The sequence below is a fragment of the Argopecten irradians genome, chromosome 5 (assembly GCF_041381155.1).
Source record: "Argopecten irradians isolate NY chromosome 5, Ai_NY, whole genome shotgun sequence".
NCBI lineage: Eukaryota > Metazoa > Mollusca > Bivalvia > Pectinida > Pectinidae > Argopecten > Argopecten irradians.
Window position 1 is genome coordinate 26,773,547 of NC_091138.1, and position 21,989 is coordinate 26,795,535.

The following is a 21,989-nucleotide window of genomic DNA, read 5'->3' on the forward strand; positions in this document are numbered from 1 at the left end:
AATATAAAATAATTTATTTAGCCTTTGGTGCATGCACAATCAGTACTTCATTCCATATAGGATATAGTGACACAGAATTTTTTCGGGATGCAATTTATTATTTTTCATATTTTTAACTTGAAGTAAAATTAGAAGCTCAAACTTTTCAATGGTGGTAATGGTGTAAAGTAAGTAACTTTTGTAACTGAAGAAAAATACTAAATCGTCTGCTGCTGTTTTTGATAGTGAAAAAATACCATTTGTCAGCGGTGGAGCATCTTTAAGGTGTTTGTGTTATTTTTATAAAGTTTTGGTATAAAAACCTTTTTTCTTGTATTTTCTTAAATTCATTAAAACATGGCTATAGTTGTGATAATTCTCTATTGCAGAAGAGCAGTTTACGGTGGATTTGGAGCGAGGCAGTAGTGGACTAGGCTTCAGTGTCCAGAATGCTCGAGACCTTTACCCCACACCAAACACCTCAGACAACTACCTGTGTATCAAGAAGGTATTCCCGATCGGTCCTGCTGCTGAAAGTGGAAGGATACAGACTGGTGATGTGATTCTGGAGGTGAATGAGCGGTCAGTGAAAGGCCTTAGTCTGCCGGTAAGTGTTATGATATTTCAACTGACCAAGAAGCATGGTCTGGAAGAAAATGATGCATTTCTTTCCCTGGTTCTCATTAATCCAACATCTGCTTTAACACAGAAATTCAAATCCTATAATTCATATATTATAATAATATAATTTGAGACCTAATGGCAGATTGAAAAGAAAACTGGATATTTCATAATCTTCTGAGTACCAGATAAGGAATGCATTATTGACCTGTTAGCTCCCGTAGGTGTGGTACTAAACGACCTTCAACTGCTGGAGGTCACTCCCTTTAGAGTTTATCAAAGAACCTTAAGTTCATCACATAATATTATATCCTTCTGTGAAAATAAAGTATATTTCTTCATTCAAACTACTCAACTGAAATAATTCATTTCATTAATACTCATTTTTACATCATAGATCATTTTCATTTCTAGAAAATAAAATGCTCTGAGGAATTAGAGGATAACTAATTCTGTTTCGTGACAAACTGACCACACTAATTATTGCTTCGTTTGGAATTTTTAATAAGTTTTTACCACTAGGCATGTGGACATGGTATTTTCATGTGTTAGGCGATGGCTTTGTTTTAGTAATTTTAGCATGATAAAGTTTTCAAATTAACGGTAATGGTTTCCTTTTTGTTGTTTTGGAAATTGTTGTGTAATTTTATAACTTTTTTGTTTGTGGTTTGCACTTAATTTAGAAGATTTTGTTTTGTAAAAACGTGATTTTGTGATGTTTGGCAATATGGAAATGAGCAAATGGAGTACATGTACATGCGGCATGCTGATTGTATTTCAGGCGACATTAGCAACACTGCGGGCGGCCGCAGCACACGTCACTCTGTTGATGTGGCGGCCTAAACAACGGCCCTCGGGGCCTGTAGTAAGTACACACTACGTCAGGTTTGCTGTGACTCTAGAAGCTGTTGATGCTGCTGTTTTATAGTCGTCATCTACTTAATCATCGTTCATATCATCTACTTTATTATCATCATCATGCACATCACCTCATAATCATCTACCATATCATCTACTTTAATTTACCACCCACAATATCATAAAGCTACTCAAATCTACTACAGTTTATTATTACTCTGTAAAATAACATTACAAATTAATCAATATTATCCTCCAAATCCATACTATATACACTGACTGTCCGGAGAACTAGTCTAGATCTGCTATTTGCCATTTACTCTTTAACACCCTGTTCAGTTTGAATCAATTTGAAATTTCAGAAGATTCTGATGAAAATATTCAAATTAATCGATAACTATATCAGATTTATATTTGATTGCAGAATCCACATGATTAATTATGGAATATGAAAAGAAATTATCATTAGAGGCTATGAAGTGATTCAGAGTGCTGTCTATAAGTGCATTTCCATGGTTTAACCTTCTGATTGAATGATACAATGTATTTTTCATTCCTTATGTGACTTATCAAATATTTTATCATGCAAGAATCATAACCATAGTGGTAAAAATCAGTGACAGGATTCATAGTTGATTATAGTTTTGAATATCAAATTATTTTACTTGGTATGTCACTGAGGGTTTATAATGCTTTTATAGCTGAAATAAGATTCCCCATTCACTTAACTGTAGTGGTCATTTAAAAACTGACCAGATTTTGGGTTGACAGTAAAGATTCGGGGGTACATATATGATATTACAGGTACTTGGGAACTTACTTCCTTTAGCCTAACTCAAACATGCAATAATTAGGAAAAGAATATGGTAGGTTACTGCTGAGCTAGGTTTAGAACAGATTGTAAGTTTTCTCCATCACACATTCCCTTTACTTTCCACATCATTAACAACTCTAACCTGCACATGTGTGTACATCTGTATCATTTACCTCAGTCACACAATGTAACAGAGGATGTCTCTGATACATAAATCATAATTATGCTTGAAAGACATAAAAAATAATACGGATGTATATAATGCTTGACGAATACCGATTATCATTATAACTGCTGGAGGGAGAGTATGAAAAGCATGCCAGAGGGTTACATATACGGTAACATGTATATTGGATAACACATCAGAATTCAAAAGTACTTATCATATATATATATGGGCAATGTACATGTGCATGGGGTTGGGTTAAAATATAAATACGTTATAGATAATCTATACTTATTCACAATAACGCAGTGATATCTTATAAACATATACTTAATATTTTCAGTAGAAGTATAACATTTAACTTCATACTACTTAGAAATCAGGCAATATTGCATGCACTTCTAGAAAACATACTTAAAACATTACATTAAAATATTGCATTATTTTGAAATGGACAAGGCACATGTGAGGATCTGAGGTCACATGGTCTCATATCACACATTATACCATTTTAACCTTTCAATGAAAGATGACCTTCATTTTGAATTCATTGTATTATGATGTCTCCAATTGGAAGTTTCCTAATTTTGGCTGAAAATTGATGTCAAGTTAATGAAACTCAAATCACTTGGTTACAAACAAATCTGTTTTCTATGACGATGTTGCTGATATTGAACTGTACCTGTAATGATATTTTTGTTTTCAGACTTTATATGAAAATAAGCCATTTTGTGTGTATCATATGTAGTGGGTATCATATTAGTGGCCATATAGAGATGAATGTTAGGATCTACCTCGGAGAAGGATGTCAGAAACCAAAATTGATGGACAATCAATTAATTTTCCTTGCTGAGTTTTATTGAACTTGATATTGCAGTTTTTCACTTTGTCAATCTACAAAATTTGTTGGTTAATTGCCAGTTCACTTAAGCAATCAATTTTCCAGTTTATTAACAATTAATCTTATTGTTACTCAGAAAGCCATATAAATTGATATTTAGCTTTAGCATATTAAATGTTTTCTAGACATTTTCTAGTTTGCTTGATATTTGCTTTTTGAACAATTTTCTTTTCTTGTTTAGATCATTACATGAGGCACTTATAACCTGATGTACCATTTCTATTTCCATTAGTTATTGCTTCATTCACTTTATACATTTTAAATTGTTTCAAGTACATTTGGTACAAATAGGCTACTGTATACAATAGAAATAGTGCTCTTTATAATTACAATTTGTGCAAATATACTAGAATCAAGATACAATCTGTTGAGCATATATATAACAAACTCTTACAGAACTGTCGATATATTTAAGATACAGCATGTAGATAATTTGATTGCATATATATAATAAAACTGATGGTTTTGACAATTCAGAGACAAGGAGGGATAGGACATAACTAATTGTATTAGGTCTAATATTGACCTTCAGGAAGTATGAATGAGATGTTTATCATTTTCACTGGAGTCAGATGATACAGTATTATGTCCATATTAGGAATGTTACGAAAATCCAAAATTCTAAAGATTATTTGCATGCAAGTAATCCAAAGATGAATTAACATTTTATATTATACTAACTATGATACCCTGTTTTATTTTACAGACTAAAACCATGCAGACAAGTGAACCTTCACTGTTGCCAGACCCAGTGGTACCCAGGAAGGTGCCCTCACCATATGAGACTGAGTCAGAAGAGGAGCCCATCCTGTATAGGGAGTCAGTAATAACTCCTCCTTCAGGGTTCACATCGCCACGGGAACAGGACGATAGTCAGACATCAGAAAGTCCTCCTCCTCCATTACCTGTAAGTCCACCTCCAACCATGGAGGGAACTTGGTCTGAGGAGTCCGTGCCTCAGCAAGTCTTAGAAATGAGCACAACATTCAGTGATGAGGAAGAGGAGGACGGAGGTCAAGAGGAAGAAGGTGAAAGGTCACCAGATGATGAAAGGTCACAAAGTCCAGATTCACAGGTCAGTGAGGGGTCAGATGACTCCATAGTAAGGTCACCACTAAAGGACTCAAAATTGTCCAGCCAAAGTTTAGGAGCTACGCAGGCAACAATCAGCTCAATAGAATATGATACCCAGTCAGAGAGGTCAGAATCTGTGTCACCCACAAATTTCACCTCCAAAACAGAAGAGTTCCAAAGTCTCCACGAATCTCAAACTTCATTACAGGAGGAAGAGAGTGGTTCTGAGCAAGAAGAGGAAGAGGACATTCTCCAACCAGGGGTATGGAAAGTTATCTTCTAAGTGATAGGATCAGCTTTTAAAAGTTAGGCCTTTTTTATTCTTTCTTCTTTTTAATTCCATTATTTTCATGTTTATTTTGACAGTAATTTGAAACGATCTGAGAAATGTTTTAACTCCATCTTTTCCTTGCTTATCTTGACAGGAATTTGAAGTGATCTTGAGAAAGGCTGAAGGGAAGGGATTAGGCTTCACAGTAACTGGTGGAGTAGGCAGAGCCGGGGGATGTTACATCAAGGGTATACTACAGGACCCTGCACTTTCTGATGGCCGGCTCAAACCAGGCGACAAGCTCATCAAGGTATAGTATGTTGGAGATAGGAAAAAATACTGCCTTATCTGTGTACAGAAGGAATGGAACAAATGCCTTCATTATCAATTAGAATGGCTGCTGTAAATACTGAATATAAATCTTCAGCAATCCATGTATGTATGTGGATATGAAATATAAATGAGTACAAAAGAAGCATTACTTAAGCTATAGTACATTTTTGCCAGGGAGGATTTGAGTAATATTGATATTAGTATCAATTGCTTATGATGTAGAGGTCATCATAATAAGAAGTTATCAGACAAAAAATACAAAACTCAATGGAATTATTGTTATAAGTTAGAAAAACATTTACTTTATCAAAAATCATGTATGTGAAAAAATGATTCAGTACATAATGTGAGTTTTCAGTAGTTAATTTAATTGAAATATAACAATTGTTTAGCAAACAATTGTGGAATCAAGAATACCACTACTTGTACTTTTTGTAGGTAAATGATATAAATGTGGCCGAGATGAATCATTTCGAGGCAGTAACTTACCTCAGACAAGCTCCCCAACTTGTCCAGCTGAGAGTCTATAGACCCCAGCAATCAAGAGCAGATAACTCCGAGAAAAGTGATGGTGAAAGGGTTTCACATCACAATACGGGAGAAAGCGATGCTGAGCCATTCTCCCAGGTGAGAGATCAAAATAGGATGCGAGAAGAACTAATTGTTTAGCTGATATAACCTACATAATGATTTCTATTTTCATGAAAAGAATAAATATTAACGAAGCCTTTGTCCCAGAAATCATAATTACTGCCAATCAGTTATAGTCTACTGTAATTGATATTGATAAAACTTGAAAATATTCTCAGTATGGTCACAAAAAGCTCTTAATTACCAATTAGTAGTCTTTAGCTATATTCTCTTGTGTATTGGATAGATAGGTATCGATTGTGAAATTAATGTCCATCATTGAAATAGAGAATAAAAACAATCAACAAAAAGACTGGACATTTTTGTTTCATTACAGGGAGAAGCTGTCAAGAAGACGGATGCTCTATTTTCCTTTTTGGAAGGCCAAGATAAAAACCTTGATGAGCAAGGCTCAGAGAGTGAGGAGGAGAACCCCAGGCATCTCGGGAGTAAGGATAGGGATCTTCGTCGTGCCCTATCAGACATCCCGGAGACGAGCGACGCAGCTCAGTCATCCGGAGAATGTAGTACCAGTGAGTACTCAGACTCCCAAAACGCAGTGCAACAAACAGCTTCCAAGGGGAGAGGTATCTCCCCAATGGAAAGGCCAGCGTCTGTAGAAGATTTTGAAGGAAATGTGTCTCTTTTTAGTAATGTAAGTAAAAAGCGATGTTTTACACTATTTGTTTACCATTTAAATGTCTCATTTCTTGGAGATGTTAAGTTTTTATTGTGTAGATTTTAAATGACATCTTCATGGATAACTTAAGATTTGCATAATTTGTATATTAAAATTGAAGCCATCGAATGATTTCCTAAACACATTAAATTAAGAAAATAATTGAATAATTTCCTAAACACATTAAATTAAGATCACATTTTTTTTAATGATTTATGGATAAGGTGGGAGCTAATTAATCCTAACTTTAACAATTCACATTTTACAGGTAGGTTTGATGAAGATAGAACTAGACAAGCCAAAAGGAAGAGATTTAGGCATCAGCCTTGTGACGGCGGAGAAGGACAACCAGACTGGTGTATTTATCAGGTCTATCACTGATGGAAGTGTCGCCCAACTAGATGGCCGTCTGAGTGTGATGGACAGACTGGTACAGGTAGGCATAGCAACAGACTTGTAAGGATGGTGAAGATGAAAAGTTATCCAAATATTTAAAAAAAAAAAAACAACAACATGTTATTGATATCTCAAAAGTGAAAGTCCTGGACAAAAACATGTTATTGATATCTCAAAAGTGAAAGTCCTGGACAGCCTCTAGAATTTAATAAATCAAATTGAAATTTAAGTGTTGTATTGAACGATTGGAACTTTCAGTGTGAGCTCCTGAATTTGGTATATGTTTAATCAACAGAGTTTTATGATATATATTATGCTACATGTATTTATTGAACTGCTATAGTAACCTGATCGTTCTAGAATAGGAAAGGAAACACGCCACATTTCATGTACCTTCTGCAGAGAAAATGGGGATAAGGGTTAAGGGATGTTTTTCATCAAATGTGTAAAGTGATAACATACTGAATCTAATTCACACACCTCCGATTTAAAGGTTGCATATTTCTGTTTTGAACTCAGGTCAACGGAGAGTCATTAGTGGGCCTTACACATACAAAAGCTGTGGCCATGCTCAAGAAGGCAGAGGGCAAAGTGACTGTTACTATCTCAAGGTAATAAAAGGCTCACTATAAGATCCTGATTTTACGTTTATCAACGTAAAACAGAAAGTCGAAGTACATGCTCTATTGATGAGCAACATAGCTACTGGTCTTTTTTTTTTATCGATTTTGATATCTGAGCATGTCCATCAACTTTTAAAGAAATAAAATCATGGAATTTAAATAGTATGCTATTCTGAACTTCAGGATTCCTTCAAGACACCTAGAGCTGATGACACCACCTGTGATTATGGAGGATGACGAAATGAACAGCACAATAAAATCTGAAGCTGACTACAAAACATCTGAGGTGAATCTTGAGGAACCAGTCACTTATACAGAATCCGACAGGGAAGGCTCGGCCTACGACTCCGAGGAGGATGACATGCATGCTTTGGTATACGAGGCAGAGAAACTGTTAGCTGCTGAGGAAACCATTGAGCTGGAACCTACAGAACTCAAGGAAGAAATGTCAGAATCAGCCTCACAGTCCGTGAAACAGAAAGAGAGCTACCCAGATTCTGATGTGGAAGTGGCAGAGACAGACAGTAGGAACGAGGCCGGTCTTAGTACAACATTCCTGATAGAAGCTAAAGCGAGGAAACTTGATGTAGATATTCCACAACAGATAACCAATGAGTGGCTCAGCTCTCTGCCTCTACTGTTGGTGACAGAGGAACATGCTGACAATGTCACTGGTCTTATTCCTCTTCTCCAACGTAAGATAGAGCATGACGATCCCATGGAGGAGTACAAGGTAGGCCAGAAATCTATGTTATTGTTATTATAGAAAAAAAGTCAAATATCAAAATCATTTTATCTGGAATAGATATCATTGCAACTAGATAAGCGAAAGATTTGACCTTGGATAATATCTAAATCTTTATTTAAAGATCAGTAACTGTTAGTCATTTATCCAATATCCCTTCTTTTCATTGGATTTTAGGTATGTAATTTATCAACTTTCTGTAATAAGTTCAAAGTTACTGTTGGTATTCTGCTGTTGTGTTTTGTAAGAAATTGAGAAAGTTAACACTAATCATACTGTCAGAAAGATTTCGGTATTGATACTGAGTTCTGTAATTTGGAAATATATCCTCTAAATTATGTGGAAAACAATTAAAAACTTAATCCATTGTTTCAGGAATAGATGCTTAATAATGATGCACATAATATAATGATTATAATTTCTAAATTGAATTAGGAACTTCGCCAGGTCAAGATGACTGACAACTGTTCTATAGGACGATTGCCAGAAAATAAGTCCAGAAACAGATTCAGAAATGTTCTACCTTGTAAGTTTTCTATTGATCAAATGTTTACTGCAAATCTTTTACAAAAGATCTATTTATTTTTATCTCTTTTCAAAGAGTATCGTGTTTTAATAGGAAAACGCTAATTATGGTTTGTGCTCTTCCTATCGCCCAAATCCGTCAAATTTTCAAAACTGATATTTAGTGATTAAATTGTTGAATTTCAAATATTGAGTCTCTTGGATCTCTAGTTTTAACTTGTGAGCTGGATATAATATGAAGAGCTTCTCAAAAGTAGAATGTCTGGACACATGAACTATGCAGCCTCTCTCTAAAGATAATTTATTTTCTTGACCTGTATTTTGATAAAAGATGTCTTTGATTTCAGACGATTTGAATCGTGTGGAGCTGTGTAGTGAGAATGGCTATGTGAACGCCAGTCATGTCATTCTGAATGTGGCTAACACGGAGTGTCACTACATCGCCTGTCAGGGTCCACTACCTAACACCTCGGAGGACTTCTGGCAGATGGTCTGGGAGCAGACGGTCAGCGTTATCACCATGCTGACACAGGATGTAGAGTCGCGGAAGGTCAAGTGTCATCGCTACTGGCCAGATTCTGTAGAAACCCCTCTGTTTGTGTGTGATAGGTAAGCCCTTCACTTTTTCGCAATTGCAAATGCTTGCAGGAATTTGATCCCGATATTACATTCATTACTATATACCTCTTTCAAATTTATATAAAAAATTTCGATCAGATTATTCAGATGTCAAATTAAAAAAAAAAAATAGAAGGAAAAACTACATGTACAGACCAGCCACTACAGCCACTATGCTCTTGTAGAAATGGACATTGGCATATATTCAACAAAGCAAAAAGATATTGAATCACTATTCCAAAAGTATACTGTAAATTTAAGTCTTTGCTATTTTTGTATTGGCATATTTACTGTTATTGACTCAAAGGCGCATTCAACTCATTTATTACCATGAAAAGTATCTTATACTGATAATTGCTTAATTCAGCCAATACAAGGTGAGCCTGAAGTCATTCCAGTCCACTGAACATTTAGATGTGCGACACATTCAGATAAAAAATGTGACAACCAGAGAGATACGGGACATACACCACATAAATTACATCACTTGGCCTGATCACGGTGTCCCAGACTCAGCCATACCTATACTCCAGGTGAGTAATGTCATAACCATTTGAGGACAGCTGATTCAAATGTTCTTCTTTTCAACACAACTGCAAACCAGTAGATATAATAGATTGTCAAATCTTGTATTTATAAAAGTTTCCTTTATCAATATGACGAGAGAAAGAGAGAGAGAGAGAGAAATAGAAATTGTATTAACCTCACTACCTTATATAAGTGTGCAACTCATAGGCAGATAAATCCGAAATAGACATATTGATACCTCAAAGTTTTGGTGAATAGTGAAAGAGCTGTTTGTATCAGAAAGTATAATTCTACTTAAATGTATGCATTGAACATATCTTACATAACATCATTTTGATTCTTGTTTTACAGTGTATGCAATTAGTCCATGCGTACCACACGACGGGACCACTAGTGGTACACTGTAGTGCTGGGATAGGGAGAACTGGTGCCTTCATCACTATAGATATGGCTCTCGCTCAGATAGAACAGAGCTGCTCGGTAAGCAACACATTAAAATCAAAGGGTTGTTATTATACAGGGTGGTCCTTATGTGATAGGTTTCAGTTATATCTGATTGTTAATTATGTTTCACCATTGAATGAAGGGCGTATTGAAGTTAATGCTGGTTCTTTGGAATCTCAAAGTAATGTTAATCTGTGCATAGACATCCTATGAACTTTTTCGGCTTTTTCTTGAGATATTGAAGTAATGAGAATCCTGAAAATGATGTAAATGTCTGTTTTCAGTGTGATATCTTCGAGATAGTGAAGGAATTGAGACAACAAAGACCTGGAATGATACAGACAAAGGTAAGTGTAATGTGACTGAAGGCAAGGCCTTAAAGGGCGCAGCCAGATGTTTTTATATGAATCATGCACGGCATTGGAAGAGTGAAGCTTTACTTGTTTATCTTATATTTCATGAAGAAAACATATTTTAGAAATAAAAGGACACACTTTAAAATATAGAAGTATGTGATGTAATAATTGTCTAGCATAAACTCAAAGAAATGAAATCAAAGATTTAGATTTCTGTGTCCATTCAAGGCCTGGAGTGCTGCGGATGCAAATCCTATGATTTCGCGCCATTTGTTGACGTAATGTGACGTCATGATTCCTTGTGCTCATCTTCGCCTTGTTGGATATTTTGACTGCATTCCATAGCTTATAATTTTCAAAGTGTTGTTATTATTATTTACAAAATAATTTAAAATGTTTACTCCTGAAAAAATGATGACCGCAAACTGAAGCTGAATTTTGAAGATTGTGTTTTTTCTTATATTTTCGTGTATGTGTTACCTTAGAAGTGCTTCGCAGACTGCGCCCTTATAATCTTCTTTTTTTTAACGTCTGATAATTGGACTACTCTATTTTTAAGGAAAATTACATGTAAAGGAGAGTGTAGATTACATACATGTCTTGAGACTAGGAGCTCGAGTTAGCATATGAGAATGCTCTTGAAATGACCTTGAACCAATATCTTAATTGTTTGAATAAATTAGGTTATCAAGTTTGTGTTATAATACATTGGTTACCTTGATGACAGAAAGATTTCATTTTATTTATGTGATGTTTACATTTTAAATTTGTGTCTGTGATATTTACAGGACCAATATATGCTGTGTTATTGTGCCTGCATTGAAGCCCTACTCAGTCAAACCAGCTGACAGTAAACGCCATGCCGACCAGAAAGTGTTGGTGTTCTGTTTTGACATTAAAACAGAAACAATTTGGTAGTTTACAAAGCCATAGAACAACCTGGCTACTGTGTTATGTGTTATTCCAAGGAAAGAGAATCTGCCTTACCATCGGACAAACAACTGTGAACTCTTTACATTTTACAGATGGAATTTTTCGCAAGCCTTATTAAAACAATAATTTTACTTACATTCGTTAGTGCTACTGATACCAAGTAGTAAGTTTTGTTCATAACACAATAACTCTGAAGTATATTGGTATTATGTATTTATTATTAACATATAAGTAACCCAGTGCAATCTATATGTATTGATATTTACCCCATGTCTTCCGATACTGTTCGTCACTAACATTAGGCCAGACTAATGCTGTATGTCAGACTAGGCCAGTCCATGTTAATTGTTTGGTAGTTGTGTTCAGGCCACTGAGTTGGGCGGATATCCATTGTTTGTAAGATATGGTTTGTTTTTGTCAGTCACAGTCATTGTTGTTTTGTTAGTATGGTTACATGTCATAGACCTTGGTTCGTAATATTTGCATGTATGTGTGTATAATATACCATGTGAATGTTTAAGTGAAATACTCAACTTTCCAACATGAACTTTTCCTGATTTTGTATTTGTGTGTTGAGATTGAAACCATTTTTTTTTTATGGAGAAAGTGTTTGAGAATATTTTATTTTGTTGTAAATTTCATTGGACACAATACATATTTGAAAAACATTACAAAACAAAAAAATATTTATTTTTAAGTGAATTTGAACAAAATGTAATTTAAAAAAAAAGTTACTATTTGTTATTTCCTTAAAATGAAATACCACCAAAACAGAAACAAATACCTATAAACTGCATTGAAGTATTTATAGTTAGAAAAAACAACAAGAAGAACAAAAAAATAAAAAAAATAAAATGAAATTTAATAAAATATATATATATATATATAATCGAGACATAAAGAATCAAATAGTAAGAATCCTATATAGAATGTTGCTGTAAATTTAGCAGTAATTTACCTGGTAATATTAGATCCCAGCTTGAGTTTTTCATCAATAGATTTGACTGTGACTGATGGGAACAAACCATTCTGACTACTAATGCATTGTATAACACTGAAGGGGATTTACAATTGAAGGTCAATTTCACTCTTCAAAAATATTATTTTTATGTAAAATAGCATTTTAAAAAATGTGGTTAATATTTAAAAATTATTTTTGTATGTCTATAATTTGTACCACAATATTTCTATGTGATAGATCTGTATTCTAGTCCATTCTACCCTCTTATCACACTTACTATCCATCGTTAAGTTTAGCTACCATGTTTGTTAGAGATTGGCCCAGTTTCAGCAGCATTCTTTAACTCTAAGGAATTTCTTATATAAAATTCTCCATAGAAAAGCAATACAAAATTAAGAAAACAATCTTCCATAATGCTTTCCTATAGTGAATTATTGTGGAATTCCTGAACCCATTTAACCCTGAAGATGCATTTAGACTCTTCTAGTTCAAAGGCTAGAATCGTCCATTGTAGAATTATAGGGGTTAGTGAAAGTTAAGAAATGTTGATGAAACTGGGCCATGGGACAGTTATAGTTTTTGATGATGGGTTATTATCAGGATGTTTTTCCTTCACTATTTTATACTTTACCCATTTTATATATCCAGTTTTATCAATGGAATCTTGTATTATTGAAGTTATATTTTCTTATCTGACCTATTAATGGAATTTTACCTTGTTGTTATTGTTACTTTATAGAACATTTCATATGCATGAATCATCGTTTAGTTCAGATACTTGTATGAATGGGATGGACATCGACACATTGACTAAATAGTCCAAAAACAAAGATACACTTTATAATGGATTGATATTGTGTTCATTGAGACAGTATTGGAGGATTTTATCTGGCCATATATTGAATTGACTAATGGAAGACCTGGTTTGGTGAATCTAATAGTTTACTGCTAGATATTGATTCGATAAACTTAACTGATGCTCATTGAGTCCATTGGATCTCGCTGACAAAACACGGGGAATGAATTAAATTGATAGATCTTATTATTTTAGAAAAAAATAGTTGACTAAACTATCAAAATAAGGCTGGTATGGACATAGGTTTCTTTGTAATGTGTATTTCTTAGTACTGTACTCACTGCTAGATATTAGAGAGATACTGGCACAAGATGAGTTGTATCTTTTACATATCATTTCTCTTGAATTCATAAATGTTCAGTCAATCAATAGGTACTGTGAACTTTTATGTTCCCCCCCAGAATTGTATGCTGACCTTGTCATAATTTTGTGTTTTGTGTGATGTGAATACTTGTAGACACTAAAGGGTAGTCACAAAATGTATGTTGACATGGAGACAAACTTGTTCCTAAGCTGTAGATGTGTACATGCCTATGACTTGGCAATGTAGCCAGGTAGACATAATCTGATACATTGATAATAATGTTATGTAGAGAAATGTAAACATTGTTGAGTGTCAGGTATAGGGAGTAGTGGACAGGTGCTCAGGTATTCTGGGAACAGATGGTATAGGTGGACCAGTCAGCTACGTCACAATATCGTACAAATACACAGCATTTGGCATGATCTAGACATAGAATAAGCCAGTGTTTGTTGTTCAAAAAAGTGGTAGATTACTTTTTATCTAAAGCATGATACGTTGTAGTGTGTCTTCAGCTCCATGCTGTTACTTCTTATGATTATATATTCCTCTTCAGAGTACAAATGTGTCCTTTCTGAGTATTCCTTCCCTGTTCTCAAAGTGCACTCTCCTCCCTAGTATACATAATGTTTACCATTCTGTATCTATTCCCAGTCCTCCATTGTGAATGTCTCTCCTGTGTATCTCTCCCAGTGTTCTCCTCCATTGTGAATGTCTCTCCTGTGTATCTCTCCCAGTGTTCTCCTCCATTGTGAATGTCTCTCCTGTGTATCTCTCCCAGTGTTTTCCTCCATTGTGAATGTCTCTCCTGTGTATCTCTCCCAGTGTTCTCCATTGTGAATGTCTCTCCTGTGTATCTCTTCCGATGTTCTCCTCCATTGTGAATGTCTCTCCTGTGTATATCTTCCAGTGTTCTCCTCCATTGTGAATGTCTCTCCTGTGTATATCTTCCAGTGTTCTCCTCCATTGTGAATGCCTCTCTTGTGTTTCTCTGCCCAGTGTTCTCCTCCATTGTGAATATCTCTTCTGTGAATCTCTCCCAGTGTTCTCCTCCATTGTGCCATTGTGAATGTCTCTCCTGTGTATATCTTCCAGTGTTCTCCTCCATTTTGAATGTCTCTCCTGTGTATCTCTCCCAATGTTCTCTACATTGTGAATGTCTCTCCTGTGTATCTCTCCCAATGTTCTCCTCCATTGTGAATGTCTCTCCTGTGTATCTCTCCGAATATTCTCCTCCATTGTGAAAGTCTCTCCTGTGTATCTTTCCCAATGTTCACCTCCATTGTGAATATCTCTGATCTTCTGTGTATCTCTTCCAGTGTTCTCCTCTCTAGTGTACACTGTTTTACCATTGTGTATGTTGTGTCACTTTGTGTGTCTCTTCCCAGTGATACATTGTGCTCACTAGTATACACATTTGTTTGTCAAACCAGTGTTTCCTTCCTCTTTGTATACATGTCTCACAGAAGTAACCTATCAGTGTGTCTCTTCCCATATTAACAAATTAACATACACTCATGTCCCATCAGTGTATCCCTGCACAATTTATCCAGTCCTGCAAAAGTAAACAAATGTCTCACCTATTTGTCTTTCCAGTGTATAAGAATTTCCTTCCTGGTGTGTATATGTGGCTGTATAGTGATTTCTCTTTTATTTATAACATACTACTTTTAAGTGTATCATTGTCCAGTGTTTTTTCCTGGTGTAACCTCGTTGTTCTCTTCTTGGTGTACACATGCATCTTATTGACGCACCTCTCTTCAGCATTTCTTTCTCCAACTGTACACTTGTGCCTTCCCTGTGATTTTCCCTCCTGTGAAATCCTACATTCAGTATCCCTGTCCTCAGTGCTCATTGCCACTAACAAACACTTGTGAATGTCTTGTGTCCCATAGAATCTCTGCTATAAGATATATATACTGCCTCTACGGAAACCATTAATCGAATTTATATTAGCTAACCTGTCCATAAAAATGTCTACTTTTCATTCATTAAAACTTTTGTGCATCTGTGTCAAATTAAAGATCTTATTTTAGAATTTAGACTAATCCGTCTTTTGTGGTATCATATCCAACGTTTATGTCTAAGCTTTGGCCATATTTCCCAGAAGTTTGTTCCTGTTGTATTCCTACATCCTGTATATTTTTACTGTTTATTTGCCATCAAAATTTATCTTAACTGTTCCATATGATACCTGTTCATAGTTAAAATGCCAGTTTATATCCTTAACCTATAATGTATGTGTTCCTTGGTTGTATTCGTATAGTTTCCATAATTTATGTAGTGATAATATGTACTTGTATTTATGGTATTTATTGATCAACATGTCTTATTTCTCAATTGATAGACCGTCCAAAGATATTTGTTATTACTATTTTCATTTATAATCCTGATTCTCAAATGGTTCAATTTAAAGGTGAAATACGCAAGGTGTTTGCAATGCATGTAGATTTATATATTTATTGGGTACTGTATAACATTCCTCAAATAGCAAGTTTTCATTCAGGATGTAATTTTGTCATAAAAAAGAATAAATGATTAAAAAATAAATAAAAACGTGGATATCTGTACATACAGCATTATTGGAGTTTGTCTTATGATTTATCACTTTTAAGTAACATTTTACATAGCAGATGGATGTCTTTAAAAAGTTCGTTTGAAATTTTGAAAATTGTTTTAGATATACACACATACACTATAGACCGACCAAATGCTGCCAACGTTCCGTATAATTTCCTGGCATAGCGGAGAAAATGACATTACAGTCAGTTGTTTCTAGACACTAAGAATCAGCAGAAATCCTGGTCTCTTGTCAGTTTCGAACGATATTTGTCAATTCAATGAAAGAAGGATTCTTCTGGGTTCTTTTCCTTCCTTCTTGTATTGGATTAATACGTTGAATCTGCACAGCGAACAACAATAAACTTCATATGTGAAAATCCAATATGTTGCAAGTCAGCCGATCAGTCCTTCAATGGAATATGTACTGTTGGGTACCAAGGGAACCACTGAATAAAATTCAGTACTTTCTGAGAATTGGTAGCAATAAACTTCAAATATCAAAATCAAAGATGGCAGCCTCTTATTTGTGTTTTCTGATCGACCCCAAAATGCAAAAAAAAAAAAAAAAATGGCCAAGAGCAACTTTCGAACGGGAATTTGAGAAACATTCCTTTTGTACTTCTAGAAATAGTGGTAACAAAGTCAAATTATCAAAATCCAAGTTAGTCGCTTGCCGACCATGTTTTCCGCTCCATACAAGGAGGGACCAAGGGGAACCTACACATGGAATTCTAGAAAAAAACATCTTTAATTTCTGAAAGAGCGCTAATCACTTCAAAAGCCAAAATCCATTTTATTACTCAACGATTCAAAACATTGAAATACACATAACTAAGGACAAAGATAAATTCGAGAAGGATCCTTCAGTTTATTAAGAGAAATTGCGGTAATAAACCGTGGGAACGAAGTACATGTCCTATACAACTATTCCAAGTGGTCTAGATTACTCTGCGTCTAAAAATGATAATATCTTTACCATACCCATTTGTTTTCCTAAATAAAGATTTACCGCGATAGCTGAGTGATCTAGACTTTCAGACAGTGGTTTAGATGTGCTTTCGACCTATGAGTTTGCACCGACATGTTGCAGTTGCCAGGGACTGACTGTAGGTTAGTCTATCCGGGTTTTCAAGATTCCCCACAACCCTGTCTTCTGAACCAGAGACGTCCTTACATGTGTTACTAGGGACAATAAACAAAACAAACGATTCGAAGTTTGCTGTTCAAACTATATATCACTATAATTGCAGTTAAGCCGATGTAGCGAACTTCTGTAATTCTATTTTCAAAGCTTAGGACAGATGTTTCATGGAATCATTAACATTTCTGTATGAAAGCGCAAAGATTAGCCAAAATGCCTAATGGAATTGTCAACATGGGATTCTGGATTTATCAGTTTCTTCTGGCCAGACTGTACTTTGGTATGATCCAAATAGCGTTTGCTACCATGGCATGTGGTTGTACGACATGCATTCTATGACATGGTATCTCTAATCGATTAGTACAACAAATAATGAACACAAGGGTCTCATACGTCTTTGAAACAGGTGATGTTTACTTGCTCCTTCAGATCCTTACAGTGTATTGACCATTCAACGCAGTTCGTTTCCATTATCCGGTCATAGCGGAAGTGACGTTTGCTTCGTGATAATGCCCACTTCATATGAACATCGTACGGTTAGTCAGTTTACGCTGGTCATTTTAGAATTTAATGTCAAACCGTCCATATGTATAGCCTTACGTTTGAGTATAGAATACACTTAATTGTTCAACCAGGATGAAGTCGGTCAAGATATTGGCAACAACAACAACGACTTATGATGTCAGTATTGCTCCACCAGCATATGAATGAATTTCACCTGAATTGTGCCTAACAACCCAACGTAAACAGTCACTTCACGAGAGAGCATGATGCTGGTCTCATCCGCCCCAAACACTAGCTGGGGAGTTACATCATCATTAGGATTTAATGTTACACCCGGTTATAATTCAACATCCCTTTCACAAAACGGCAGCAAGTCGAACTTCTTTAATGATGTTGAAAGTCTGTGTTGTACTCCGAGCACAAGAAACCTATTCCCGAGTTTTTGTGAAAAAATGATGCTGGCGTTTTTCTCAGAATGGGACATGTACCTGGCTAGCTTTGAGATGGAGGAAAGTTCAAAGATCATCCTCACAGCGTTGTATGGCGTCATCGTATTTATGTCACTATTGGGTAACTCGCTTGTACTGTTAACTTTTGTCTGTAACCGCCACATGCGGTCCACCACGAATGTGTTCATCGTATCTCTGGCGGTCAGCGACATCCTCTACACACTAACCGCTGCGCCGTTTGACATACTCGTGACCTTCACAACGTTCTGGACATCTGGATCGTTCTCCTGTAAGATGGTGCCGTTTATGAACAGTCTATCCGTAGCCTGCAGCTCCCTTACCCTTTGTTGCATTGCCTTTGATAGATTTTATGCAATTGTTTATCCACTAAAAGGGAAAATATTTCAGAGTCCAACGAAAGCATTCGCACTATTGCTATTCGTGTGGGTTTTGTCAGTGGCTACCAGTTTGCCGAATGCACAGCAGTACGAATTGGTGCCGTTCAGGACGGGCTGTGATACAAAGTACCTGTGCATGCAGCCGTTGGTGGATGGCGTGGCGGGTGAAATCCTTCAGACCTGGCTATCATTTACATTGCTGTTTCTGCTGCCTCTACTGGTTATGTCTATACTCTACGGTATTATCATATACCGCCTCTGGATAAAACGCCCTATCGGATCCTCAATTGAGAGCAGTCAGTTGAGAATGAAGAAGAAAGCTATCAAAATGCTGCTGGTGGTTGTCTTCTTGTATGTGCTGTGTTGGCTGCCTCTCCAGTGCTTCAGCATCATCATCCACAAGTCGAACGTGCGTCCAACACAGTCTATCCGACAGCTCCGTAAGTTCCTACAGTGGCTGGCCGTAAGCAGCTGCTGCTACAACCCTGTCATATATACTTTGATGAATGAGAAATTCCGTAGGAACTTCATTAATGTTCTCATGTGTAGAAGAACACGAGTATATCCGCTGATGCCCAACTCAAAAGTTGAAAACCAAAAACGCCCGCATGTCAGACGTAAGGTCCTGCATCGTCAACCAAACCAAGTGTCAGATGAACCAAGGAGCAGAGATACGCAGGAGTCGCGAATATAGCTACAGGAAACACACGACATGGTAATTGAAGTATTGCAAGTTTGAGATACTTCGAAATCAAACTGTAACTATGTAGTAATGTGGAGATAAAGAAAGCGTTACGTTAAATCCCCATACTGGCAAAGTTTGGGCTGAGGAAGACGGGCGGTTGTCGACAGTTTCATGTAAGGTGCATTGAATGACATTGTTAACACCATTCATTCATAGGCTTATGAAGGTGAATGGACTGAACACAATGATATGATAGTTAATAATATATGGTATATGTTGTAGACACACAGGTATTGTGAATTGTGGAAATGTTGAACTGCTCACGGTCTCGTACATCGGGATATCAAGAAGATAACTGAATTGAAAGAATATAAGAAAGTCTTCCGTAAATGAAATAATTTTACAGGTCATCCTTCAGAGATTTGGAACCGGCAAAAACTCATATTTATAATTGGATTGGAAGAGTTATCTCTGCGTTTCATAATGGTATGTCCTGAATTTAGTATATTGTGCATACAAATTTCATGTTGAACAAAATAATAAAGACATGTTTTCGTAGAAAAAACACACAAAGTACAATCTGCATTTTCACCTACCATTTAACCTTTAAAAATGATACACACCTTTTTGACGCTTTGTTTCATTACTATTTATAAAATTGAACAAACTCAATAAATCTTTTTCATTCAATAATAATACGTACATGAGTATTTGTTTCATGTTAACATTTTCTTGTAATATTATTTAGGTCTCCATTGGAAAACCTAATGCAATGCATATGATAAATCAATTATGTGAACTTACCATATAAATACTAATAGTTATTCAACCACTTCTAAATTCAAATGGGATATTGATAAAGTAAAGACTTATTGTTCGAGTTATCTTTCTTTATTAACTGCAGATCGAATCCCAATATAACTGCACATCATATTAGGTTTTGGTATCTGCGTACAAAATGATCACTTGTTCACGATATGTCCCCGCCAATGTCAAATATATCCTTAAGGCTTTGTTTATTTTCGGACCAGGGGAGTGTTTATTTGATCTTGCTCTTCGTTGTGTCCAATTTCTCCTGTGGTGTCCTTAGGATATTCTTGTCCTTAGTCAAAACACTTCAATCGCCTTTGTGGAGTGTCGCTTGTCCCTATTTTAACCCACTCTTGTTGCATTAGGCCTTTGGTGAAGCCAAAATACCATTTTCTTCCGGTGTCGCCTCGTACACATAGCAAATTGTATGGTACTTAAAGATGCTCCACCGCCGACAGAGCAAAAATGATATTCATTATTTGAACAATAATTGGTATTTAATCGTGTATATATGTCTAATTAACACAAATATTAATATAAAGTCATTCGTTTTGCCTTTGGTGCATGCGCAATCAGTATTTCATTCCATATAGGATATAGTGCCACGGATTTTTTTTGGGATGCAATTAATTATTTTTCATATTTTTCACTTGAAGTCAAATGAGAAGCTCAAACTTTCTAATGGTGGTAATGGTGTAAAATAAGTAACTTTTGTGACTGAAGAAAAATACTTAATCATCTACTTCTGTTTTTTTATAGTGAAAAAATACCATTTGTCGGCGGTGGAGCATCTTTAAGCGAAGGACAGAATTGTTGTTATGGAAGCTTATAACATAGAGTTAATGCAGCGTTACAGATATCACCGGAGGTAACTCTAAACCAATGATCAGGGCCCAGCACCATACAACTATTCTCAGACAGATTTTTTACTCAAGTATATGATTTTCCATAGGCTTGAGTAAAAAATTGTCTGAGTAAGTTTTATGGTGCCGGGCCCAGATCCATTCTAATGTACATGGGATTCATTTATATGGAAAACTATATATTCACCATTCTCTTGGTAGACTCATTCCAAACATACAACTTTTAATTTCATACTATCATTCAAATTATTTTCCTCTCGATTTGGCAGACTCTAATTTTCCCATTATTTTTTTTATTTCGTCCCCAATCGTTTACGTTTTTAATTTCGATTACATATCATTCTTGCTTAATCTTTAATCTTTTATAAGTCAAGCTTTTTCAGTTCATATGATAAAAAAATGTTTTATATAATTCCCTGTTGCAAAAGCTTTGGCACAAAAATCCATACTATATTACATAAAAAAAAAATTAAAACAAAAATCATATAATAAAACTGGCAATGGTGCATGTATCATATTGCAATTAAACATTTGTTTGAACTACAAATTTGATAAACTAGTACATGACACTATAAAATCCGCACGTTTGTTCCGAGCGGACATCAAACTGCAGTAGAAATTGTACTATAAGGCCTGTCGAGATCTGTGTCAGTTGCGTTATTAAGAAAGCATTGTTCTGATTGGCTGAACCAACGAATCAAAAAAAGCACAATTCATCAATGGAGATTAGAGAGATATTTCTGGAGTTCACTCGGTAAGATATAATATGACAATAAAACAAAAGTAATCTTCTACAGAGTGAAAAATGTCAGCTTTGTTTTAGCTATCTATATCACAGACTAAACTTTATTTTTTACTGAAGATGACAGTTTGTGTGAAAATAGCAATTATTTCTATAGCACTGTTTCGGACATTGACCCAAGTGGTATTATATAACACAGTAGGAGATGACTCAATGGAATAGT

The 21,989-nt window shown here is 35.5% G+C and overlaps 2 protein-coding genes across 5 annotated transcripts in view; both read left to right on the forward strand.

Annotated features, from left to right (window-relative positions):
* LOC138323373 (tyrosine-protein phosphatase non-receptor type 13-like) overlaps nt 1–16,191 on the forward strand; it is a 60,630-nt gene extending 44,439 nt beyond the window's left edge. For 3 of the 4 annotated variants that reach the window (XM_069267954.1, XM_069267955.1, XM_069267956.1), the window contains 15 exons: nt 369–586; nt 1,382–1,465; nt 4,046–4,675; nt 4,839–4,994; nt 5,456–5,644; nt 5,985–6,302; nt 6,595–6,762; nt 7,242–7,333; nt 7,529–8,078; nt 8,526–8,616; nt 8,963–9,224; nt 9,601–9,766; nt 10,113–10,241; nt 10,490–10,552; nt 11,350–16,191. In XM_069267954.1, the coding sequence (XP_069124055.1) occupies nt 369–586; nt 1,382–1,465; nt 4,046–4,675; nt 4,839–4,994; nt 5,456–5,644; nt 5,985–6,302; nt 6,595–6,762; nt 7,242–7,333; nt 7,529–8,078; nt 8,526–8,616; nt 8,963–9,224; nt 9,601–9,766; nt 10,113–10,241; nt 10,490–10,552; nt 11,350–11,409 (3,176 nt within the window). In that variant the 3' untranslated portion in view covers nt 11,410–16,191. The remainder of the gene's footprint in view (nt 1–368; nt 587–1,381; nt 1,466–4,045; nt 4,676–4,838; nt 4,995–5,455; nt 5,645–5,984; nt 6,303–6,594; nt 6,763–7,241; nt 7,334–7,528; nt 8,079–8,525; nt 8,617–8,962; nt 9,225–9,600; nt 9,767–10,112; nt 10,242–10,489; nt 10,553–11,349) is intronic. The other variant, XM_069267958.1, reaches the window with a different exon arrangement.
* Nucleotides 16,192–17,939: 1,748 nt separating this feature from the next.
* On the forward strand, nt 17,940–20,029 carry LOC138323374 (QRFP-like peptide receptor). Its single transcript, XM_069267959.1, has one exon. It carries the CDS (start codon nt 18,083–18,085, stop codon nt 19,358–19,360), a length of 1,278 nt encoding a protein of 425 aa, XP_069124060.1. The 5' UTR covers nt 17,940–18,082; the 3' UTR covers nt 19,361–20,029.
* The last annotated feature ends 1,960 nt before the right edge of the window (nt 20,030–21,989 follow it).